The sequence below is a fragment of the Antedon bifida genome, chromosome 6, assembly GCF_963402885.1.
Source record: "Antedon bifida chromosome 6, ecAntBifi1.1, whole genome shotgun sequence".
Classification (NCBI taxonomy): domain Eukaryota; kingdom Metazoa; phylum Echinodermata; class Crinoidea; order Comatulida; family Antedonidae; genus Antedon; species Antedon bifida.
In genome coordinates this window covers 17515685-17542175 of record NC_136231.1, presented here as the reverse complement: position 1 = coordinate 17542175, position 26491 = coordinate 17515685, and the positions used below count along the sequence as shown (strand labels likewise).

General features: G+C 32.7%; 1 protein-coding gene across 3 annotated transcripts; it reads right to left on the bottom strand.

The window, feature by feature from the left end:
* Positions 1 to 2143: 2143 nt before the first annotated feature.
* Positions 2144 to 25331, bottom strand: LOC144845968 (sperm flagellar protein 2-like). 3 transcript variants are annotated; one of them, XR_013612613.1, is made up of 44 exons: positions 25195 to 25331; positions 24558 to 24660; positions 24105 to 24357; positions 23571 to 23788; positions 22285 to 22455; positions 21749 to 21833; positions 21174 to 21308; positions 20640 to 20828; positions 20371 to 20558; positions 20065 to 20140; positions 19831 to 19929; positions 19410 to 19523; positions 18942 to 19044; positions 18618 to 18767; positions 18314 to 18412; positions 18040 to 18149; positions 17762 to 17865; positions 17238 to 17491; positions 16618 to 16753; positions 16177 to 16318; positions 15312 to 15449; positions 15137 to 15206; positions 14851 to 14964; positions 13968 to 14128; positions 13618 to 13884; positions 13262 to 13399; positions 12954 to 13110; positions 12546 to 12681; positions 11947 to 12136; positions 11715 to 11762; positions 11312 to 11338; positions 9956 to 10193; positions 9617 to 9700; positions 8473 to 8611; positions 8010 to 8109; positions 7134 to 7319; positions 6409 to 6459; positions 5784 to 5966; positions 5145 to 5300; positions 4800 to 4946; positions 4383 to 4493; positions 3493 to 3699; positions 2334 to 3112; positions 2183 to 2292 (listed from the first exon to the last, which is right to left on the bottom strand). XR_013612613.1 is itself a non-coding variant. In XM_078703499.1 (43 exons), the coding sequence occupies exons 1-43, from the start codon at positions 25247 to 25249 to the stop codon at positions 3035 to 3037; spliced, it is 5910 nt and encodes a 1969-aa protein (XP_078559625.1). In that variant the 5' UTR covers positions 25250 to 25331; the 3' UTR covers positions 2144 to 3034. The 3 variants fall into 3 exon arrangements, 2 of the variants coding, with proteins under 2 accessions (XP_078559625.1, XP_078559626.1); XM_078703499.1 differs by having other exon boundaries at positions 2144 to 3112; XM_078703500.1 differs by lacking the exon at positions 11312 to 11338 and having other exon boundaries at positions 2145 to 3112.
* Between the last annotated feature and the right edge of the window lie 1160 nt (positions 25332 to 26491).

Genomic DNA, 26491 nt, shown 5'->3' with positions numbered 1-26491 from the left:
CATTATGTTAAGATACAGTAAAAAGACGAAAAACATTATGTTAAGATACAGTAAAAAGACGAAAAGCATTATGTTAAGATACAGTAAAAAGACGAAAAGCATTATGTTAAGATACAGTAAAAAGACGAAAAGCATTATGTTAAGATACAGTAAAAAGACGAAAAGCATTATGTTAAGATACAGTAAAGAGACGAAAAGCATTATGTTAAGATACAGTAAAAAGACGAAAAGCATTATGTTAAGATACAGTAAAAAGACGAAAAGCATTATTTTAAGATACAGTAAAAAAACAAACATTAAGGTACAGGAAAAAGACAAACATTAAGGTACAGGAAAAACAGATGAAAAACATTAAGTTAACAGTAAAAAAGATGAAAACATTATGATACATTAAAAACGATGAAAAACATTAAGGTAAAAGGAAAAAAGACGAAAAGCATTATGGTATACAGTAAAAAAGATGAAAACATTAAGGTAAAAGGAAAAAAGACGAAAAGCATTATGGTATACAGTAAAAAAGATGAAAACATTAAGATACATTAAAAAAGATGAAAAACATTAAGGATACAGTAAAAAGACAAACATTAAGGTACATGAAGAAAAGATAAAAACATTATGGTACATTAAAAAAGACGAAAAACATTAAGGTACATTAAAAAAGACGAACAAAATTAAGGTACTGTACATTAAAAAGATGAAAAACATTAAGTTAACAGGAAAAAAGACGAAAAGCATTAAGGTACCGTAAAAAAGATGAAAAACATTAAGGTATACAGTAAAAAGACGAAAAGCATTATGTTAAGATACAGTGAAGAGACAAACATTAAGGTACAGGAAAAAAAAGATGAAAAACATTAAGTTAACCGGAAAAAAGGACGAAAAGCATTAAGGTACGGTAAAAAAGATGAAAAACATTAAGGTACACTAAAAAAGACGAAAACCATTAAGGTACAGTTTAAAAAAAATCGAACAAAATTAAGATACTGTACATTAAAAAGATGAGAAACATTAAGGTACAGTAAAAAGACGACAAAAATTAAGGTACATTAAACTACTTATTACTTTTTAATTGTAAATAAACTTACCACTATCAATGCCAGATATAAAAGAAAAGAAGTAAAAAAGCAACATCATTGTAGATTGAACTCTTAATGATGTTGATTCATACAATTCCAAGTTGATGCGTTTTGAATGTTGAAAGATCCATTATAAAAAAACCTTGCATTACAAGTAACCATGCCTACCGTACACGTATAATTGATTGGCTAAAGACAGATATAAATATTTAATAGGTCTGAAGTAATGCAGTATTGTTATTTTGCAAAGATGAAACCAGATAGTCTCCTTGACCACGTGGTTTCAAATGTCTACTGCTTATGTTACCGATTCCCGTCCCCACACACACAATGAGGTGGGGGCGTGGCGAGTTGTAGCATAATCTCTATGGTTGTAGCTCTCCAAAACAGTAACGGGCATAACAAAGCTATTTTATCAATAAGAACTTTTTATGAGAATTTTACTATTCTTTTGACATCATTCTGCAATAGGAAACTCATCATAAAGAATTCAATATTTAAAAACAAAATAAATATTAATATTTTATTATTAGTATATAGAAAGGGTTTATGGTTATAAGAATATTAATTTATTTAACCCTTTCAAAATTGTTATTCATTGAATTCAAAGGATAATATTTAAATAAAGGATATACATTAAATTCGATCACAAACACGTTTATGCAAACAGCCACTATATAGAGCTGTCAAATAACCCATGACTCAATGCATCAGTCTAAAATGTTACATACGATAACAATTCGTACAAACATTTAATATCATGGTGAAAATATATGATATATTGTTATCCAAATTCCTCCACTCGCACTGCTAACTTTTCTGGCTGTTTTACTTTATCGTTTTGATTTAGCTTTTCGCTTTTTTTTGTATCTCCATTGAGATCCAGCCACTGATACCCACAGCATTGTTATATTTTCAGTAATTTGCCTTTGGATTGATATATTTATATATATATATATATTTTTAAATAAGAGAAATATTTGAAAATAACTGCACGGTAACTGCATTATTATCACTTCTTAATTCCAGGCCTTTGACATCTAAAATATAAAATTAGTCAAATTAAGTAGTCAACAAAGACTTTATAATAGCATCCATTCCGATTTTATTTGTTTTACCGTGAAATTCTCGTTTAGACACACGTCATATGTTTATAGCTTAACATGTTTACCTTTCGCCACATTTAAAACAAATAAAAAATCGATTGGTTACTAGCCTGGTAAATGGACCACAGAGTAAAGTATTGTGGTTACCAACCTGGTAAATGGACCACAGAGTAATCATTGTGGTTACTAGCCTGGTAAATGGACCACAGAGTAAACATTGTGGTTACTAGCCTGGTAAATGGACCACAGAGTAAACATTGTGGTTACTAGCCTGGTAAATGGACCACAGAGTAAACATTGTTGTAAAGTTAAAAAAAATAGATTGCTTTCTTTGAAATTTCAAATACTCTAATATCATTTGGATATAAGTATCTCAATTATTTCATTCAAATACTAAATTAAAGACAAAATTTAAATTTAATGGTACTATACTGCAAATAAATGTTTTAATTTGCAACTAATCGACTTCCATTATGAGACTACCGGTACCAAACCGATTAACACCTTTGTTTTCAATGCAATTTATTTTATGTGTCTGGAGTAATAAAGTATTTTGCAATATAATCATGAACTATATTTGACCTTATCACTTCTTAAATAATCCTCATTATATTACTGTACAAATATCACTTTTTTCTTATAGAATATAACATTTTAAATTACTTTGGACGGATTTAATAATTCATGTTAAACAATTGCTGTCAGCTAAAATATAACTTATATACAAATAAAAGTAACTTGATATCTAATCCAATGAAAATAAAAACAGATAACATATTTTTCTTCACTTTTTCCCATTCAATACATTGTTAATATATATTATATTTAAAACAGTTGTATGTATATAGCTGTTTATGACATCATACTCTGGGTGTCTGTGTCATTCAACTGCAATACTGGATTATTAGAAACCAACACACTCCTGATGTCCTGTTGATAATAAAGATAAAAAAAAAAAGAATTAAAAACAAAAAATATTAGTGGCATTTTAGTCCAATTCAGTTTCTAAAAAAAAAGAATTTCTGAACAACCTCAATTACCTTAAATGCATTGTTTAAGTTTGAGAAATATGGACAAAAATAAGTCTAAGCCTAGGCATACTAATCTTCATATGCTACTACTAGTTAAACAGGGAGCACAGGCTCTTAGCTCAGGGATTCAGTTCTCTTTGTGTTTCCTGCCAACTTACTTCGTGGTCTTTGTTGGTTTTCTTGCCAATAAAGAATAAGAATAGGAATTTTTCTCTATGAATGTAGACAATATTTTTTAAGAGTGTTATACCAGAATAGAAACAATTTCCAACAACTTACTGGTGTCTTAAACCGATGACACATTGATAGACAATCTTGAATGATTGGATGTTCCATCAACGTATAAAAACATATAGGCTCTAAGTTTTCACTACCAAGTTCCTGGTAGACTCCTGCCAGACGTTCTCTTGAGAAAGTATCTTCTGGATCGGAGGTTACACTGAACCGGTGACTGTCACCAAGCAATGGCTGACCATGATGTAAAACCTGTATAGTAGGAATTGTTTATTTTAGCTGGTCAAGCCTTTGAATTACATAGCTCTTGAGTTTAATGATAATAAGGAGTATTCTTCTTACTCATTGAATGTAACTGTAGGCTAGGCTAATATCTAACATACTGTATGCTGTATAAACATTTTAGTAGGCCATAACCAAAGTATTCAGTTTGATTTTAAAGGTTTTAGTTCGTCTTACTCATTGAATGTAACTATAGGCAAAGAATATATACAGTATCACAAGAATGAGTAATCCGCGGTTTTCCCTGTAACGGTAAAATTGTCCATGCAGGAGGGCACTGCTATAAGTCAGGATGTATACAACTTTTTGTGACGGTCACACTAATCTAAGCCTGGATCACCGGTAGTAGTGTAGTGTTGATAAAAAATGTTGTCAACTACATGGCAACATTATGTTAAATGCTGTTTGGATATTTAATTGTTCGTTTCATGTATATAAAGATTTTAGTAGGCTATAACCAAAGTATTCCTTTATTTGATTTTAAAGGTTTCATACTTTGTCTTGAGCAGTGGTTCGTCCTACTCATTGAATGTAACTGTAGGCTAATATCCAACATACTATATACTGTATAAAGATTTTATTAGACGTTAAGTTTTTAGTTTGACTTTTAGGGTGTTATACTTTGATAGTTTGTCCTGGTGAGCAGTAGTTACCTGAACTAGAGCATCAAGTGGTACAGTAGCATTAGTAGCACTTTGTGGAATATCTTCCTCTGGTGGTCCTACATACACAGTCGAATGTGCCTCACTCATTAACTTAGCAATCTGTACAAAAACACATGTCAAGCATTTAGCTGTAGCTATTCAACTCCAATGGGTTATACATGCAAATTTGAAGCATTATGCATTATAAATAAACAATAGATCATTCCATTATGATAGAGGTGCAAAAGTAATACCGGTTTATCCAGGTAAGTATTCTTGAAATATAGTTATTCAATAGGGCCTATTGCATAATTTCAATGACATGAAAAAGTAGTAGATTATTGTATTGTTTATATTAAAGGATGTTTTGCACTGGTAATCTACTGTATATCGGGTTTACTCAATTAAGTAACAAATCAAACCAACCTCCTTGACAGTTAGTGGGTTAACAGGATCTAACTGTAAAGGCAAAATCTCATCACTTTTAGGCCTGGGCATGTGTGTGTTTGCAGTAACACTAAGTGCACGGAAGAATCCATTTTGATAATTGGGGGAAACACTGAAGTATAGAAGCTATAAAAAAAAATCAATATCAATATAATATGTCATGCTAATAAAATAATTTAATGTTACACGGCAGAGAGAAATTGACTATATGATTATTCGACAGACTTTTGGTCAAGTATTTTGCCAAATTAATGTAAAACAAAGCCTCAATTATAAACTATAGTGCTTATTCAATTGATGTACTGACAGAAGAATGCAACTAACCATGTTGACATAGTCCAACATTGGTGGATCTGAACAGTCACAGAAGATGTCGTATATAAGAGGAAGTATGTTAGCTAGTCTATCATAAGGCAGTGGTTCATTAGGGTCAACGGGTAGAGTCGATGTGACCCCTTCTGACCGGAACCATAATCCAACCTACAAAAAAACATTAAAAAGTTATAAACATTCGTTGAGGAAGGTTTTTTTTTTTGTAGATCGTAAATTATGAAACAAAACTATTCCTTTTCAAATGCTTGTCATTACTTCTATTTTGTAATACTACTGTACTTAATAAATATTTATGGCCACCTATAATATTTTTATTAGCCTTGTGTGTGTGTTTTTTTTTTATTGATGTTGTTTTATTATTGTTGCCTAATAAAATTGTTACAAATAAAATTTGTTTAGGCTTTGCTGTTTTTTTTGCATTTTAAATTTTATCAAATAATTGTTCATACTGAATTTAGAGGTATGTCCTAGTGTAATGACAGGGCACATCAGGTACAATAAAGTATAGCCCATTTTGCTGCTCTAAATGGTCATGATTTTACAATTCCAACTATTTCGCGACCTTTTATTTTCGTTGGAACAAGTAAGCAAAACATGTGGGCTATACTGTGTTTTACTTTCTGTACTCACTTTTTCAAACTGTTGTCTGTTGATTTTACCAGTACCTTCACTGTCAATACTTCTGTATTGGCTGAGAGTTTCCAGCAACTGAGCTTGTGTAGGCTGTGTCCATGGTTGAGTGGTTTGCAACAGGAACCTTCTCCAATCAATGTATTCAGAATCTGAAGACAAGGTACTGGAGAGTTGCTCAAGCTGTAGATGATAGAGAGAATAAAAATGAACATAAAGCTATGTCTACACTAACTAGTTTGAAAAAAAAAGTGTGATGTGCCCAAATATGGTAGTGATATGACCAAATATGGATTGATAGTGTAGACAGAGCTTTAAAAAAATTATCAAAACAATCTGATTTATGACATAAAAAGTAGCAATCTATTTACTTGACAAACATACAGGACAGGAGAGGTTCTGCTTAAACACAGGCTTTGGGAGTTTTCATGTGTGTCGTGTTGGTAGATAGACACTGCCAACATAATAAAAGATTTGAACTAAGGTCTGTGAGATTGATAGATAGACACCAACATAATCAGATAATATATCAACTAAGGCCTGTGAGATTGGTAGATAGACAGGAACCAATAGACCATACATGTACAATACATGTATTTACATTTAAAATAAATATTATTCTGACCTGTACAGGTGTTAATGCCATCCAGTAATCAGGTAATGCAGACATTCCATGCTGTAACAAGAAAAAAAAAATTCTATTCCAGTTCGGTTGTTTTTTAAAGCATGCAGTAAACAAATATTGTAAACTTTGACTTCTTATGGACATTATCGTGAAAACAAAGAAACAAAAAAGAAAACATAATACAAAGTACTCCATAATCTTCTTTTTCTCAAACTCAAGCAATTTGGAATCTGTGGAAATCTTCATGCTTGGTTCAAGAGTTACTTATATGGGAGACTCCAGAGAGTGGTTTTTGAGGGGGCAGAGTCATCCTGGGCCCTATCCTTTTCAATGTTTATATAAACATTGATATTTTTAGTTGTAATACTTCTGCTTTTAATGTCACTTTTAATAATATATAAATCTGTTTGTTCCTTGTTCTTTTTTATGTAAATCAAATGTATATTTTATGGCGATCCTGTTTTGGTGTTTTTCTTTACACTGTTGGATCTTGAATAAATAAATAAATAAATAAAATAACAAAAGTTATACATTTTGCTAAGTATACTGTATAACTTAAACTAAGGTTAATTATTTTGTTCATTCTGTGCACTGTTGCATAGGTAGACATTGAATACAATAACTCTGGTAAATAAGCAACCAGGAATTACTTCACAAGTGTTGTGTAGGAGTAAGGCAATTGTTAAATACTGTACCATACCACTATTACCATGAAAAAAGCTTACAGTGAGAGCAGTGAGATCTGACAGTGTGTCAATGAAAGCCTTGCTTGAAAGGAAGCCAGACGGCGCTGATTTAAGGAACTGTGCCAACAGCATCCTGATCTCTTCCACAGTATATTGGTCTGGCAAGTCATACTCTCGTGGTGATGGCCTGGGTGGTGGGCTTGGTGTACGGAATACCTTCACCTCCTATTATTATTATAATATAATTGTGTCATTATTATTACATTTTTATTATTAATGTCATAAATGTTATATTTAATATAGTAGCATTGTAATGTGGTTGTTAATAATTGTAGGTTAAGAGACCACACCTTTATGTCGAAGTGTGCCACTTACAAAAGTGTATATTGTTCAATAAATTAATCAATGTTAATGATCCCAGTATAATGCAATAATTGATTAGCACAATGACATAAGAAATTAATTCATTGTGTACATGGGATATCTTTGTCACATAGTTTTAGGCCGATTTTTAGGCCCAGACGATTATGTCTAGGTCATAGAGTTCTGCGGTGCGACGTCACAATGATAGATGGCGCTGCATGGTTGCTAGCCAACCAAAAAATGCGTTCAACGCTACTATGTTGATAAACTATATAGATCTGTATTTCTATCAAATTATGTATCTTATGATTTTTTTTAACTTAAACTGTAGTTGAAGAATAAAAAGATGATTAAAAACAAATATTTAGTGATCTTTCGGAATTTAAAAGTTTTAAAATGACTACTTCAATAAGCCTATTCCAAACCATTGGTGACCTTGGAGTCACTCAGGCAGGTTGAACGCATTTTTTGGTTGGCTAGCAACCTCGCAGCGCCACCTACCGTCATGTCAGCACCGCAGAACTCTATAGGTAAAAGCTTCTTATTACTTACCTTATTGACAAGAAAGTCATCTTGAAATAGAATCAACTCCTGTTGTATTTTCTCTCTCTTTTCAATTGCTCTATGGTACAGGTCACACATGGAATCAATGCTAGATAACAAAATTAAATACTTTATTTTACTTATTTATTCATAAGGAAAATGTATAAAATAAATAAAATACAGTATTATATATATTTTTAGAAATTTTCATTTCATTTCAATTTCAAAAGACATTTATTTTCCTTCATAGCAATACAATACAAAATAGTATACAGAATTGATAAGGTAAAATAATATGGATAATGATGATTGTTGGATGGACAAAAGAAAAGAGGCTATGGAGGAAGGCATAATGCAGAGAAGATGTGGGTATCTTGTGCTGGGTATGCCTATGCAAATAAAATGGATATGTATATAAGAGTGGGAATTTCTTTTACTAAATGATTTTCTAAATATAATGCGAGTAGCATACCTTTTCATTTCAGTGAGGAATCTGACTCCAAGCCAGTCATTCATGTCATTGTAGGCTAAATCTGCTTTTGATTTCAAATCTTGTAAAACAGCTATGGCATGCACCTTAATCAGTTCCATACGAGCCCTTAACCCATGTTCTAAAGAATTCAAATTACAAAAATGATTATGATGATTTTTTCCATTTTATGTCATGAGTACCATGAGTTGGATAGCCGAGTGGTTAGGACACTTGACTGTCATACAGATAGACCCGGGTTCAATTCCTGACAACTCCCAGTCCACTCAGCTGTAAATGAGTACCAAGTTGAAAATACTAGGGAGAAAAAAGGCGGCGTGGAAAGGAACTGGCCACCCTACCACATAATGCTGAGGCTTAGTACAATGAGCTCCTAACAACTCATTCCCCTACATTCAGAATGAACACGGGACTCACCTTTACCTTTGAGCCCTTAACCCATGTTCTAAAGAATTCAAATTACAAAAATGATTATGATGATTTTTTCCATTTTATGTCATGAGTACCATTAATTCTCTCACAATAGTTGTTTTCTTTGTACTCCCCATGTATATAATTTATTTTTAACAATATTTCAAGAGGGTGACCCAGCCAACGTATTAACTGATTTTGAGGGGCCCTCAACAATACAAACAACATAAAAACATTACAAGTAAAAATATATTACAATAGTTAAAATTATAAAAGTATAACATAAATATAAAGGCAAAAATGTAAAAAGTTTAGGAAGATGAGAATTTAAAAATTATTATGCATAGAATGCTTTAATTTACTTTTAAAATTTAAAAAAGTACTGCAATTTCTAATTGAAACGTCTAATGAGTTAAAATATTTAGGTCCTTTATAATTAAAAGAAATGTTGAACATGCATTATCACCATTATAATATCACTTTTCCGTTAGGAAGAACTAATACTGAAGGACACATGAAGCATAATTCACCAATCAAGGATACATGCATGTGTGTTAATGGTACGTAAAATGTACAGAAACATTGCCAATATTAAATTATGCTGTTCGTAAATCATATTTTGTTTACGCAATACTATTTTCATAAATATGACATTCATTTTGTACAGAACATATAAATAATTTATAGTTTATTGACAAGTTTCTTCTAAACATACCTTCATGGTTGATAGCAGAAATATATTCTTCTTTCATCCTTTCTCTCAGTTTCTTCTTTGCTTTTTCTTCTGGTGTGTCTTCAGCTAAAAATACAATTTAATCAATTTCACAGGTGTTTTTGAGTGCCTGTTAAGCTCTGTCTACACTATCAAACTTTATGTTACAAAAAAATGTGATGTGCCCATGTATGGACATGATGATGTCATATCACCATCATACTTTGGCACATCACACTTTTTTTGTCACATAAAGTTTGATAGTGTAGACAGAGATTTACAGTAAATAGAATATAAATTATAAGATAACACTGCACATAAATCTTTCTGTGATGAACTCACTTGGCGGTGGTGTAGGAGGAGGAGTTGGCGTAGCAACTTTCTTGCCCTTCTTTGGTGACTTCTTTCCCTTGGGAGATTTTGATCTTGCTCTTGGACTCTTGCCTCGAGCCGATGGTGATTTGCTCTTGCTGCTTTTCTTTTCAAGCTTTTTCTTGCCTCCTGCATCTTTGCTTTTCTCAGGCTCTTTCTGCTTCTCAAGTTCTTCTTCAACTTCCTTGGCTGCAAGTTCAGCTGCCGTCTAAAAAAAAAAAACTTGCTAGCTTACCAAAGGGCCCAACATACCTCTCATATAGTACCACAATACAGTATGTTATGTTTTATGGCTAGACTAGTGCCACTACCCTAGCCCTCTTAGTTAGAAAAGGTCTGTTTCGTAACCTTTAATCATTGGATTTGTTGAAATAACAAAAAGGCTTTTCTTTATTATAGATTTACAATAGGAAACTTTTGAATACAGTTAAATTAAGTCAAAATCTGAAGTAATTGTAATTTTATTTTAATAGACAGTACAACAGTATATATATTACATTGTATACAGATGAAAGCAAAGTCACACAAGAAAAATGCATAGTTGTCTCCTGCTTGGCAATTTTTGCTTTTGCCAATACAAGCAAAACATGTTTTAAGTTAGGAAAATACTAGATTGATCAAATAAATTGGTAGTTTTCCAGGTTTTCGAGACAATAGTTTATATGGTTCAATCTTAGTATCAACTTTTGTCATTAGTTCTCTAAATTACAAATAAGGTATTGTTGTCATTAAACACAAAATCAGTTAAGTACAGTATTAAATGACATGAGTATTCACTGCAAATTGAATAGCTTGTGAGAGTAGCTGATTGAAGAGATAAGAGTTTGACTTGAAGCAAACACACTGCAGATACAGGATATAAATGACAACAGTGTATACAGATACTAAAGATGACAATGATGATTGTGAATATTATCAATAATAATGAGACAACTGGTGAGATAAGATAGTGATGATACATATTTGTTGTTTTTCTGTTGGATATTTCAAATATAATAATGAATACATGTCAGGGCTTGGATGTTATAACATGTTGTATTTAGTAGAGTGCTAGATGTTAACTGATCATTTTAGAATACGTCACTCATGGTTAGTATCTGTTAGTTTTAAAACACAGATACAGTTAATATAAATTACAACTATATTTTTTTCTTTTTAAAATAAAAGCATAAAAGTAAGTAATAGTAAGCTTGTTGATTTATTCTTCACAACTTTTAATCAGACAGAATCGCAAAAGAGAGAGTTTTGAATTTATGTTGAAAGGAATAGTAAACTGCACTGAAAACACACTTGTCTGCCATGACAGTAGCTGGTGAAGCAACTTACCAAAAGGGCTGTAGAAAAACCTGTTGACTGTATACACAACCAAGAAAACAATTACAAATTTAACATGATATAATTCATTTCAGTACTGAAACCCATTTTAAAAAGCGGTATTTGAATGGAGCTGAATCATTTTAAGTTTTTAAAATTGTTTTTTTTTTTATAAATGATCATGTTTCTGTTAGCTGTCAATTACCGATCAGCAGAAACGAGTTCATAGACAATCACAATTTTATGTTTCTCGATTCCCCAACAAAACCAATTATTCTTTAAGTAGCAATAGACATTTCATCAAAAACACACAAAATGTACAAATTCAAGTGACATACATACAGGTCATGCCCAAAAATAAGAAGACCATTTAAATTGAGGAATTACTGTGTAAAGAAATTAGACATATACTCACCATCTCACTGATTTTGAAGAGTCCAAACTGTAGTGCTTCAAAAATAAGCTAGAGAAAGATAAATCAAATAAAGTAATACAAATTTTCATTTTTAGGCTCACAGGCTCTTCGGTGAATTGCTCTAGTACAGTAATGTGATTTTGGCCATAGCATCATTGCTTGCTTTGACAGGCCTCAACCCTTCTCAACAGTTAAAGATGAATTTGCTAATAAAAAGAATGCATTTAAATACCCTTTCATCTGGATCTGTTGGAGGCAATGGACTTTCTTGTGTGTCTTCCATAGACATTGGTGCCACAGACTTATCTTTTTCTTTTTTAGCACCAACTTTGATCTTCCCTTTATCCATCTTTCCACCAGCAGAAGTCTGGTTTGGAAAGAAGCCTTCAGAAGATGTTGGTCGACGTGCAACCAGAGGAATCCTGGAATAAATTATTATTGATATCAATTATCAGTTCCTGTAATACATTTCATCAAAATTAATCAAAGAATATTGAAATATATATATTGGGTAGTTTTTTTTACATCTTCATACCTATAAACAACATTATGGCAGATGAATATTTCTTTATTGTTCATGCTCAGAAGTAGAAGAATTTAATAACTATTTTCAATTTTCTTTATTTATTAATAGAGAAGATCTTAACCGCCCAGTGATATTATATATTATAGTGGGATTAAATTAAATTAATTTTTAAACAGTCAAAATCAAGAGATCTATAAGAATGAGAAAATGCTGCACCATTAAAACCTGAAATCTTCTGTTTGACATTTAATTATTATTGCTAAATGTTTCAGTTGCCTGTAGAACTTAATCACTGTTTCTCTTACTTTGGCTTTTCTTCAGCCACATCACCTTCGTCCATCTTTCCCTCATCTAATGGCTCTTTACTCTTCTTTCCTTTAGCTGACAATGGTGGCTTACCTGGTCCAGGTGTGCTTGGTTGAGGTGATACAGTCACCGATTCTATAAAATTCGTTAAATATTTAAAGAAATTTAAAAGTTATTTATAATAGTGAAAGTAGTGTCAATATCAGAATCAGTTAAGATAGGAATGCTGTAACCTATATCCATGTGGTTTGGATCTGTCTAGAGTTGTTGGACTGGACACACAAGCTGTACAATTTGTCGTAACATCAAGGGAAATGATAGACATAAACCATTGCTCATTGGTACAACATTATCATTATTTTTTCCTAGACCTAGAAAGTGATCAAAACTGTTTTGTTTTAGCCTACCCTCAGCATTAGCCGATCCAGGCCTTTCCATTGGTGGCAGGTCAATCAGTGGAATACGTATGAAGTCTTCTTTTGTTTCCTCTGGCGTTTTACCTTCCATGCCTTGATAGTAGTCCTTCAACATGTGAAGTGTCTGTTGATATCGATCTACTTCGGCCTAAAACATGTATAATCGTCAAGGCATAATGATTATATGTAAAACTTGATTCATGACATTTTTGAATAATAGACATTTTCTGTATTGATTGAAAAGGTAAAATGATTCTTTATTGTACCTTAAATTTATTAGTAATATAAAAAATGATTACCTGCATTTGTGTAAGGTAATGGTTTGTCAGTAAACCTAGCCTATCTTCCAACCAGCCTTCTTCAATCACACTGGTTCGTTCTTGTTCGGCGTCCAGTTTACGATTGTCAGATATTGACCACAATCGTTCACGCAAATCCTTCATAATTATATTAAAGTAATGATTAATAAAATAGCAGAAGCAAACATACATAAATATTGAATTTAGGTGCATGGACCTAAAATAAACATTTTAGGTATTTGGCCAAATACATACCCAATTTATCTATGAACCTTTGTCTTATTCCTGTATGGAATATTGACAATAAATACAGACTTTAAATAAATGATTTCGGGAAATTCATAAAAACATTGTACCTCGATACGTTGGTGTAATTCAGACTTAGTCTCCTCATCATCCCTTACGTCCTCTGCTATTTCGTTATACTCAATCTGCCAGTTTGCAACAAATTCCTGTTTTGAGTCTGGTCGGCGTAGATACTCCTCAAAGGTTCGGCGTATCTTGTAGAAATATCGGTAGATGGTTTCTCGTTCCAGTCGTACACATCGGAAGACATGCTTACTTGAGGATATGTACGTGGCCTCTGTATTTTCCCAGTAGGGTACTAAGGCACCTGCCAATTCCTAAAAACAGCAACAGTTGAAATATCAATAAAAATAATAATTGAAAAATACTACAGATAATTGAAAAATAAAAATGTATTTACTTGTTCAATTGGTTCATCAACCCATATCCAATCCTCTGAACCAGGTTGTGGTGGTGGCGGACCAGTAGGTACTACAGGAACCTCTGGTTCCGGTTCAGGTTCTGGTGTTGGAGTTTTTCTTTTAGGAGATTTCCTTCCGGATTTCCCACGTTTTGGCGAAACTAGTAAAAAATGAAAACAAACTTTGATGCATGCATTTAATTAATCTTTTTCCCTAAAGGTTGTCTTCACATTGGAGTATTAAAGTCTATCTTCAAAACATAAAAACTGATGAAACTTACAAGAGTAATTAATAGTAAATATATAAATTGTCTTTATTAAATAAGTGCTTAGAAACATAACTGAATTTCTATTGAAATTGCATTCTGAAAACCATACTATTTAGCTTTCATTAACATTTAAGGATGGCTTGATTATAATCCCAGTGGGCTTATCAGTACAACACTGTAGAATAATAGTAAACCTACCTGCTTTGCCTTTCTTGCCTTTACATCAGACATTTGTGAATAAGAAAAAAAAGTAACAATCAAGACAACATGACAGAGATAAAACAAACAAAATAATGAACCACAATTGTACATATTAAAACAATAAAAACAAAAATAATAAATTCAATACACATAATATAATGGAAAACAAAACATATTCTTAAAAATACAAACTTAACATACACAATAGAATAGAAAATAAAACCAATAAAAAAAAATAAAAAGAATTATTACTTAAAAAACATAATAACCAAGATATAAAAATAGTTTAAAAAACGACAACATTAAAAAAAAACAAATACCAAGTATACCCAATTAACAAATAAAATAAAATGAAGAAAAAAAACACGCAAGAATACAATTGAACAATTCAAAATAAAATAATGAATACTTACCAGACTTGCTCGGTGACCGAGATCTTTTAGGACTGGCACCTCTTGAAGCTCCTCTGCTGCCCTTTGGAGAGCGCCCTCTTTTAGATTTTCCTGAACCAGATCTTTTTCCAGAACCTTTAAATAGAATCAAAACAAATTACTGATTGAAAAAATTAACACAAGTAAAAAAAGATTCAGTTTTTTTAAGAGGAAAGGAAATAAGTATATAGCTATTGTCACTTATTACAGGTCAACCAAACTGTTGAATTATGTATAAAAACTTAAATGAGGCAGATATTAGATTTACCTGGACGCGATACGACCTTTGGAGAAACCAAGCCAACAGAGTTTTTATCATCAGAAAGTATGTCAGCTGTCTGTACAACAAGAAAAATTGTAAGGTTTAGATATGTTGAGCAACTTACTTAGCAGGCACAAACTTAGGCCTATACTAACTTGAAAGATAAAATGAAACAGCTTACCAGTTCAGAGGGTTGAGCAGCAGCAGAGTCCTGGCCATCTGTTGATGTAGGTAATGTGGATGACTGATCAACAGGTTCAAGTGCTATTTTATCGGCATCTTCTACTGCCTTCTCTAGTTCATCCTTGGCAGCTTGAATCTGAAAAAAAACAAAACACAATAGGAATCGTATATATTTGTAAAACTCACTCACACATTGACTTATAAAGCATGATTGTCTTATTGTTTTGGACAATACCGACTGGAAACCAGGCTTGAGTCTTTTTACAACACTAAAGCCTGGTTTCCGGTCGGTCGTTGAATTGAGCTGTGTTGAATTGACAGGATTCAACAGTTTTACAGGAAAAGGGGTAAAATTCAACATAAAAAATTGTTAAAATATGCAATTGTTGAAGTTGAACCGAGTTCAACTGTAAAGTTTCGATCGTTAAAACTGACCAATCAAATGGTTCACAAATTGCGTCATTGCAGTTTCTGAAAAAATAGGTACGCGATGACAACGCGACGATGTTTTTCACCTTTTTTGTACACTTTTAAGTCAAATTAAATTATAATATTAAAACAATTTAATTTAATGTGTAAGCCTAGATATCAGTGAAAGCATGTCCTAGCTAGGTTTAAGCATCAAAATCCTGTAACTTTTTCAATTTTCACATGGGCCCGGCTTTGGTTTTATGATACTTCACGTCTGCGTGTCCCAGCACGATTGCAGATTGTAACAATTTTTAACATTGACCTTTACCCCCTTTTCCTGTAAAATCGTTAAATCCTGTCAATTCAACACAACTCAACTTAACGCAACCCAGAGAAATTTATCCATGGTCTGAATAAACTCTTATTTTATGATACTACCCTGAAAACTATACCTTTTCCTTAGTTCCTATCATGAGATTTTCGACTATATCAAATGTTGCTTCTCTTTCAAGACCTGCATCAACTTTTTGTAGCAGTCCAAATCCGTTAAACCACTTGTCCAACTTCTTCCAGTTGTCTTGAAATCCAGTAAGTCTACATTAAACAAAGTTATAGTAAGCATCATAACAACATAATAATTTTCATCCAAATATGAAATTATTCTACGTTTACAAAACCTTGAAAATGCAAAAGGTCATAATTTAGCGTGTGGAGAGTAAACGAAGAAACCTTATCATTTTTACTATAATGTTAGACACAACCTTCCATTTGTCTACACTATCAAACTTTATGTGACAACAAAATGTGATGTCATATCACTACCATATTTGGGCACATCACAAAATAGTTTAATATAGGATACAATACACCTTTACTGTATGTTTCTTATTTACCTGTGCTGAATCTGTTCCTGGTCGTGAGCTGCATCTTTTACAGGCACCACTTTTTCCTGCTTACCAACTCCTGTTGCACTGCCCTCTGGAGGTGGCTTAAATTCCTGTTGATATTCCTCTTCTGATTGCGATGCAACTTGAAGAAAAACAATGAAAAGGATATGAAGACACTTCAAAAAATAATTAAAAAAAACTAAAGCTACATTTATTTAAGTCTGGATTTAGCCCAGGTTTTTAACATTATCAATTTGGTATACATTAGTACTCCTTCTGCACCAAAGGGTTCTCCTGAATAGGGGTTACATAGTGTTACAAAACCTCATGTGGCTTTACAGCAAAGTGTCCTCTAAATAAGGATATCTTTTGAATAGCAGGGTATCCAAAACCAGGGGTTCTCTTGTGATAGTATATGTAGGTAAAATGTATAGGCATTTCCTAATGTTCTTTATGCTCTTATAAAATTAAACTTACAAACATTAGTACATGTAAGATATTATACATTGCTTTAAGTTATTATCAATTAATACATTTACACTGCTATATCTGAAATGTTGAATACTTACATTTTTGCATGTGTTTATTTGTTACACAGAAATAAAAGGGTTTTAAAAGTTGCTTACTTGTCCTTCCAGCTGCTCTTTTCAATGCTACCTCATCAACTACATCAAAATACAACACAATATCAATGCCACTGATAGGGGGTGGAGGATCCTTAGGTGGGTTAGGGTCCGGTGCTAAACGGCTTTGCTTTGATTTAGCCTTGACTGGTTTAGCATTAGCATCATACCCAGTCAGTGCTTTCTCTAGCAGCTTAGCTTGAGCAACTGTTGTTGGAAAACCATCCATTATCCAGCCTTGGGCTTCTGGCAGTCTCCTAAGATATGAATACATGATTTCCAAGTGAAAGTTCATATTGCTGGTATAAAACTAGATTAAATGGCTTACAGCACAGTAAATTCAACATACAATTTGTGCTAAAAAAAAATGCTAATCTATGGATATGGAAGGTAAAATAGATCATTAAAAACTTGGAAAGAACCAATCAAATGTGAGCATAAGAAAGGGCAATATTGACTAAGAAGCACAATCAGAAAATCATGGAAATACTCAGCATGGAAAGAATTATTTATCATTTAAATCTTACTTTATTGCCTCTACCATAATTTCAACGATCAGTTCATCTTTCACTGGCAGTCCTTTACGAAGAAACTTATTAGCCTTCTGTCCAAGCTTGGCTCTAGTTGTCAACTAAAAGAAACAACCATAAGGTAATATAAAAAAAACAAGAAATAACACTTGGAAATAAATACAACCAAAATAACAAACAAAGTATAATCGACCATAAAAGATGCTAATTCCTAAAGCTGTTTACATTTGTATAATTTCGTTAACATTTAAATACTATTGATAGTATTGACGTACATTGAGCTTTGATTTTCTACCAGAGGGTGATTTTGAATTCTGACCATCAAGAGATTCTGTTGATATTTTACCATCTACATCCTTCTCTTCATCCTTTTTCTCTTCATCTCCTGAAGAAAAACACAAAATACTTTAAAATAAAGTTAAAAATAAACATTTATGTATGATGCTGAATGAATTATATTATTATTTTGTTGTGATCCAAGCCAAAATGATTAAGTCATTGTTTCAAAATTGACAGATCACAAGTTACAGCAAAGGTCTTTTAAATTACCCTTTTCTTTTCCTTCATCTTTTATCTCTTCAGCTTTGATGTTACTGTCTAAATTATCAGCAGTTGAACCCGTTTTTGGTGTTGGTGGCAAAATGTTCACTAATATAAAACAATAATAATGAAGTTCATCTTTATGAGGTTATTTACTATATTTCCAAAATTAATATGATCTATTTTTAGTACTAATTCTTTTTCAAGGGAATGCCTCAAGAAGAATGAGACCAACGTTGTGTAACATAAAAAATAAGACACATGGTGATTGTAGTGCAAATTACAAAATTAAATATCAGTGTTGACGTCTTACCTTCTGTAAGAAGACTGTCTGGCGGTTTGTCTGTGAGAGCTCTAGAATCTATTCCTGCTGTATCTTGCTCTTCATTTATTTCACCTGCCTTGTAAGCATCAACTGCCTCAATCACCAGCTGTTCAATGTCTAAAACCTCTAGGCCATGCTCTATAGCAAAGTAGGAAAAAGCAAAACAGTCAATCAAAAGATTTCTGAGTTTACAGTTAATAAATAATTACCAGAAAACATTGCAATTATAGATCGCCATATCAGGGTGTAGTTGTTAAAGCTTAATCATCGCAATGGGGGGGGGGGGGGGGGGATGTAATAATTATGTCTTACTTTCACTCATTTCTTTTGCAGCAACAGACTTCCCTGCAAAATTCTTTCCAAGAAAACAAGCTTTGACAGGGAACGATGGCATCTCAGGTGCTTCTGGTGGTGGCTGACAAAAAAATAAATAAAATAGTAAACATTTCTAACTAAAAACAAAAAGAAATTACAAGTATATGTTGAAGTATGTAAGAATAATTACAAATGTCTACTTGTACATCAAACCAAAATTATATTCATTTAGAGTTCTATTATCAGCTTCAGATAGACAGTCTTTATTATAGTTGGTTGTGGGTTTTTTCCAAATTCAAGCTACTAATGATATATTTAAGTACAATATACCATACCACCATCATCATCATCTGTTACATTATTCCACTTATGTATACATTACATTTTCTATTCTTTTCCATAACTCTCTTTCGGTGGTCGGATCGTAATTAACTTCAACTATGTCTTAGAAATGTAAATACTAACTGTTGGAGGATGAACAATGTTAAAAAGCCTTGCTAGAATATGTCCAAGAACTGCATTTGGCTGTGGGGTGACAACTTCAGAATCTTCTGGGGGCTGCCACTCACCAACCATACTCTGTGTATTTAAATGAGAAATAAAACCAAATTTATCTCAATACTTATTTTTAAAATAATTTTGATGTTGAAAATGTGTGTACCGTAGTTGGTCACTTTCTTGTAGATGCTTTAATTGTAGAGTGTATTTTTTTTTATTTGTGCTCTGTTCTGGGTTGACCAACTAGTGTTTAGGTGTTTACTGTAGCACCTGTTTGGTCTTTCCTTGCCTTTTATTTTAAAGACAATGTTTAACAAATCTTTCAAAAAATTTATAAAATAAGTTATTTCTAAAATGATACCAGAATGTTTCTAATATGGAGTCATACCTTATATTCCATGAAGTCTCCCTCATCCAAAAGGAGCTGACGGTCTTCTTCAATCTTTTGGTCCTCTGATGATTCCTCAACCTCATCACCTTCAGTTACCTTAAAACACATGCAGTATAAAAATAAACTAATAAATAGTTTGAAGGGGTTACCAAGAGTGTTTTCCTACAGTAGTCTATCATAACTTTTAGAAGACAATGAGTTTCTATTTTGTGACAAATATGTGTGCTTTACCTTAGCAGGTTTATGTAAAGGTTTACCCTCAACAAACAAGGTTTTCCATTCTCGCATAAGCTTAGGTGGAAGCAATCTGAAAAGAAAGAAAAGAATAATTATTAAACGCATGTTACCTATATAATCTATGTATCCATAAAAACGGAAAAATGAATTCATTTTAAAGAATATTTTTACATTTTTTAATGTTTAATATAATTATTTTTGTTATTTATCAAAATACATAGAGTAGAGAATAAAATATACTTTTTTTTAAAGTATAATTTGGAAACAACAAAACAACACTATAACCAAAATATGACATACTTTTCTGTGAGCTCCCTGTATTCAGCAATGTTGCTGGAGAAATCCACAATACCAAGTAGAATCTGCATACAGATGTTGTAATGTTTACGATACTTGGCTTCAGCTCTCTCCTTCATTATTTTCTCATGTAGTTCCTTGTCTTTCTTTGTCTTGTCAACATACTCAAGTTTTGCCAAGCGTGCAAGTTCCTAAAATGTAATAAAAACTGTTTAACTCATTCTCTGCGGCAACTCACCATAAATAAGAAGAATATAAATGTAACTACTCACAGCTTCCTTGTTGAGTGCATCTTCAAAGTCTTTCATTCGACGCTCTTCGTACTGCTTCTCTCGTAGAATTCGGTTCTGGCATATGATGGCCTTCTCATGTCGAAGCTGCATTAGTTGCACTGCGATGCGCTTTTCTTGTTGTGACTGGCGCATAAGACGATTCACAAGCATCTCTTCACGTCTAGCACTCTACAAAGAAAGACTTGTTTTATTGTTTTAAAATCAAGGGTCATAAGCCATTTCATTATGAACTTAGTAGGTCTACTATTATGAGACAAACTGTAGGTAAAATTAGAACATAGCATAGTATAATTAAAAAGTAGAAGATCTAAAAGGAACCAAATTTTATTCTATGGAAATTGCATTTGGGAAATCATAAATTTCAGGCCGGTCCAAGGGAGTATAGAGTTGAAAAAACATACTAAATATAAGTAAGAAGCAAGCATTATCCTATTCTTGTGTAATAATAAAATCAAAAGAGTCATATTGGTTACAAGAACCTGCAGAGCTCAAAGGAAAATGTTTTTTTCTTACTTCCTGTGCTTCATGTGCTTTCAGCTGATCAACAAGAATCTTACGTCGTCGCTTTTCTCTTTCCTTCCTGGCAACCGAGTCTTCTTGAAGACGGTTGCGTATCTTGTTTATGTACTCATCATTCGAAGACTGACCCTTAGCAGAAATAATCACATAAATCTTATTAAAACAGTGTTTCTACATTTGTTCATTAAACACATGATAACGTTTGATATTGCACTCATTCATACACAAGGTGCATCAAAATTCAGATTCAGATTCAGATTCGATTTATTACATAGTATAATGATAATTGTTTCCTTGGCAGAAAAACACAAGACAAAACTCACTGTTGTATAGTCTAATAGCGCTAGGTAAGAATGAAAATTTATGTCTATTTGTTTTTACTGAAATTGTTGTTAATCTTCCAGATCTGGTAACTACTAACTTATGACGTGAATAGCACTGGGAGGGTTTTAAATCATATTTGAAAACCGCTATGAGGGCCAGCATCTATCTCAGTATAGTATAAATAATAGATTGTGACAAATAATAATACAAATTTCAAGACAATTCTAAAGTAAAACACTGTTTACCTGGGTGAATGCCATCGTGTAATCAACTTTTGTGTCTTGTGTCTCAGTTGTTTTTAAATACATTGCTACTTCTTCATCATTGTCTCTGAAAAATGAAAATTCAAATTGTAATTAACAGAGGGCACAATGATAGTAACACAAATTTTCTTTTTTTTTTCAAATCAGACTAATGTCATTATTACACATACTCAGTTTCTGTTTCTTGTATAATTATACAAATAAAACATGAAGGACAACTGCTTTGATGAGGTTGTCCACAGTCAATTTTTATTTTAAACTTTAAACCAAACTACTAATGTTGCAATGTGAGAATAATTTCCATTAACTTCCAGCAAAACTGTGGCTGATTTAGGGAAACTTGTCCACTGGCTAAACCCAGGGGCCCTCTGAGCTTATGGGGCATTAGAAATATGTTGATAAAGGCTAAAAACGCTCGAGGCCTCCAGCGATGGAGGGCCACTTAGGGCTCCTAAACCAGGGGCCTCAGGCCTCTACGTTATGCCACTGAACTTGTCACTAGCTTTCATCAATCTTACCTATCATCCTCCTGTTCAGTTGTTGGAAGCATGTGTGACAGACGCTGTTCAAAGGCAGATATCTCTTGCATGGTTTGTGCAGCTTCTTGTGTTCGTTTCATCTCCTTACGCATCATGATCGCCTTCAATGTCTTGTTTGCTGGTGGTTTCAGTGTTTCTACCTTTGCAGCCCTACAATAAATATTGTAATAATAACACTGTTAAACACTTTTTGATTACATAATGTGTAGCAAATGACTTACAGTATAATTATAAATGTTTGCACATGCTTAAAGACTAATCTGTGCTGTGATAACTTTTTAAAAAATAAATGCAAAGTCTGCTCAATTACAAAAAAGTATTTAGACATTTAATTTATAAACTGTATGTGCTACAAATGGTGAAAATAGTTTACGTGATAATGAGCAACAAAAGAATACTTAATCACACTTTATGTGTAATGTGCCCATATATGGTCATGACATATCACTACCATATTTGAGCATATCACTACCATATTTGGGCACATCACACTTTTTTTTGTCAACCTAGTTTGAAAGTGTAGACATTTATATAATGACAATGTGATGAATACACAATAAACAAGAGAACAATGCAAGTGAAACAATTTAAGCCTAAAAATAAATATAATTATATTCATCTAAAATTTAAAAAAAGTAACTGCTTAATGATTCACAAATATAAGAAACAGTATTTACAATTAAAATATTACCAAATGTACTGTAGAATGACTTTAAAGGACTCTTCTGACAGATACTTTACTAAGTATCGTGTTTCTGACTATCCACAACTTTTACTGTATTAACCAATATAAAACATAATAATACTAGCCATCCACAGTGTAAGCCAAATAATACATACCTCTTATAACTTCCTGAACTGCTATTTAAATAATAACAGAAACAACATGAATATGAACACTCAAATGAGTAATGAAAACCTGAATGTTGTACAGTATTTAATAGCTCAATGACATACTGTAAAACATCAAAAAGAAGCCTATGGGCCTTTTTTAGGATACTTGGGTGGGCTTCTTTTCGAAATGATCATAGTTTACTGTATACAGTATGTCAATGTTCCAAGTCGGGATACAATGCTTGATGATACTTGGAAATCAAAATAGTGTAAACTAAAGCTCTGTCTACACTATCAAAGTTGATGCGACAACAAAATGTCATGTGCCCATATATGGACATGATGATGTCATATCACTACCATATTTGGGCATATCACTACCATATTTAGGTACATCAGTGTAGACAGAGCTTAAGGAAATATTAATTTACCTGATTCTAGCCACTAATTCTGTCTGTTTCTGTCTAGCATCTGCTGCCTTCTGCAGTTCCCGCATTCTTTGCTCTTGTTGCCATTTTCTTAAATTCTCTTCCTCCTCAAATTTTGTGCGGAATTCAATGTCAAGATGTTGCTTTTTTCGTTCTCTGAATCGATCTACTAGTTGATTTAGATCTGTGTCAGTTTGCCTTGGTGTTAGTAAAGTCAAGCGCTGGGGAAACAAACAGTTTAACAGTATTATTATTATTTAGGGTATGGAATTCTCGTGCCAATAAATAAAACTAAATTAAGTCAGGAACCATGTTAAGGGACATAGCATTTGGGTTTGTCTCTCAATTAAAAAAAAATTAATTACCAAAAGAAAGGTCAAAGAATATGGTTAATGAAAACATTATGTTTGATGAATTCAAAATTTTAATTTTACATTTAAAATTGAATTTCTTGGTTTTACAATATTCATCTTGGAAAAGAGCTTACATACACAACACTGTAATAATTTGGAGCTTGATAACAAAAAAAATCATCACCTCCTTATAAGGTACACGTTCCATTGCTTCTAGTTTGACTGGAGCTCTGGGTCTCATAGTTTCCATAGCCACACCTGTCAACTTGGCCTCCTTTTTATTGTTTAGTGCAATGTACAGTTGGTAGAGAAGACGAGTGGCACAACCATGTTCCTCTGTCATTATGGAACGTGCAATATTTGTGTTGAACGCAATTCCAAGCAACTTTAAAGTTGGTTCCAACCGTGTAAAGTTATTGAGCTTTGAATCAGCAGTCCTAGAAAAAGTTAGATATAAATGGTTTGAACACTAAATTTAAAAACACTACAAAGTACAAATCATAGAATTGTTGGTTGATAATAAAATGCAATGATAAATAAAATTATTATAATAAATGAATACAGTAGGAATAATTACAGTACAATTCAGCAACTAAAAATGAATAAAAGTTAATAAAAATTGAATTAGGCAACTTACTTGCTCTGAGAGAAGAGGTTGAAGTCATTTTGAAGTTCATAACACTGTAATACTTCACCAATCATGTATCCCGTTGCAAACTGATGACCAAAACTATGTTTATCTGTCGTATTATATAAAAAATAAATACAACTTTATTATGTCAACATGGCCTTGTAGTTGTAGAAAATATCACTAAATAATGGTGAAACAAGCTAGGCCTATCATGTTTAAAGTTACATTAAAGAATAATAATTCTTCAATCGTCACATACCTATATAGTAATAATAGGCCTAGCCTCCCTCTAGGCCTAGGCATAGTTAGTAGGCAGGTGCAAAAGTCACAGACACAGTTAGCATCCTCCTGTATGCATCTCCTAGGCTAGGCTAGGTAGGGCTAGGCCTAGTAGTAGTAGTAGCAGCCTAGGCCTAGGTAGGCCTTAATTAAATACTAACCTACCAGCTAGTTTAGTATACGTCGGTCATACGTAACTCTAGGTTCAGCTATGCCATAACTATAGGCTTGTTAGCTAGGCCTAGGCTAGTTGCAGCACATGACCGCTCCCGCGATCTGGCCACTGCCAGCCAGGCATTGACGGCCGGGTGAAATGTAATAGACTGTTAGGCCTAAATAATTCCAGAAAGAAATGCTCACTTACCAATGGCTTGCGATAGGTTCAACCCATTCAGCCATTTACATAATATGTCAGTCATTTTAGATGAATTTAATTCACATAAACGTACTATTTAGATCATTTGTAATACAAAATATCAAGCTTTTGACAAGCGGTTCATACAAAAAATCTACCTGTCTATCATCGCTTGGCAACAGTGCATTGCATTATGGGAAACACACTTACAGTTACAGCTCCGGCCGCCGTATGTAAGCATCTACACAATAAACTAAAACAATTATAGGCCTACAAACAGTACCATAAACTAAATTTAAAAACCTATTAAAACATTAATAAACATATACTGAAGTCAGATATCTCATCTTTCTTTATCTAAACAACAAATACCAGAATCTACTAAGTGTTACCGTGAATCCTTCATGTCCTTTGAGTGTAGGCCTACTATTCAACTTCGCAAGTAGGCCTTAGTCTTGATTATTATATATTTTTTGGTAAATTTTAATTCCACATATAAATCAATAAAACATATTTTATGACTAGTATTGCAGCCCAAAGAGCTGAATTGCAGGAATAATATATAGGCCTACATCAAATTGATAACATCAAAACAGTAGGCCTATAGGCTTACAAAAAACGCAATCAGGTAAAAAAATAACTAGGGCATTAAAAACAACATTGCTAATTTTTATTTGCGCGAAAATAAGGCCTAATTGTAGGCCTAAAGCATACACTAGTTTTGTTCTCGATTGTGCTTTTTTGTGATAACACTAAGAGTGAAGGCTTTATTTATTCTGTATAGGCCTAAGCTATTCATTACAGGGTTTTGAATTATTAACTATATTTTTCGCATTTTAGTGACATACCATGGGCAAGAGGACTACGGACAATTCAGTAAAAGAAACACTTTATTTTTATCAACGACTATGATTCACACAATTAATCCTTGTTTAGGGCTAATAATATTATCCGTAATTCTTTTAATGTATACGACGTTGTTAGGCAACTCAGAAGGACATAATCTGTTAACTACACAATCGTATTTAGCACAGTTACAATGTTATTATGTAAAAACACAGAGAAGTCCAAACAGAGTGGAAGGACCTTCTTTCCGTTATGTCCACAAACTGACAATTGGAATTTATAACAGCTCTCGAGTATTTTGATCAACATTATGAAGGAACAAAGCAAAGAGGGTTCATACGGAATGTGATTGGCCACCAAATCCTATTGTGATGAAACGATAGTTTGACAAATTTACAATTCAAAGTTTATTCATTGCCGGATTTCTTGAAATCACACAGTGAAACATTTAGATCAGATA

Coding starts and splice junctions, on each gene's coding strand:
- LOC144845968 (XM_078703499.1), bottom strand. CDS start 25,249: ATGACTGACATATTATGTAAATGGCTGAATGGGTTGAACCTATCGCAA. Junction 24,358..24,557: donor AACCTCTTCTCTCAGAGCAA/GTAAGTTGCCTA, acceptor AACTTTTTCTAG/GACTGCTGATTCAAAGCTCA. Junction 18,768..18,941: donor TGCAAAAGAAATGAGTGAAA/GTAAGACATAAT, acceptor ACTTTGCTATAG/AGCATGGCCTAGAGGTTTTA.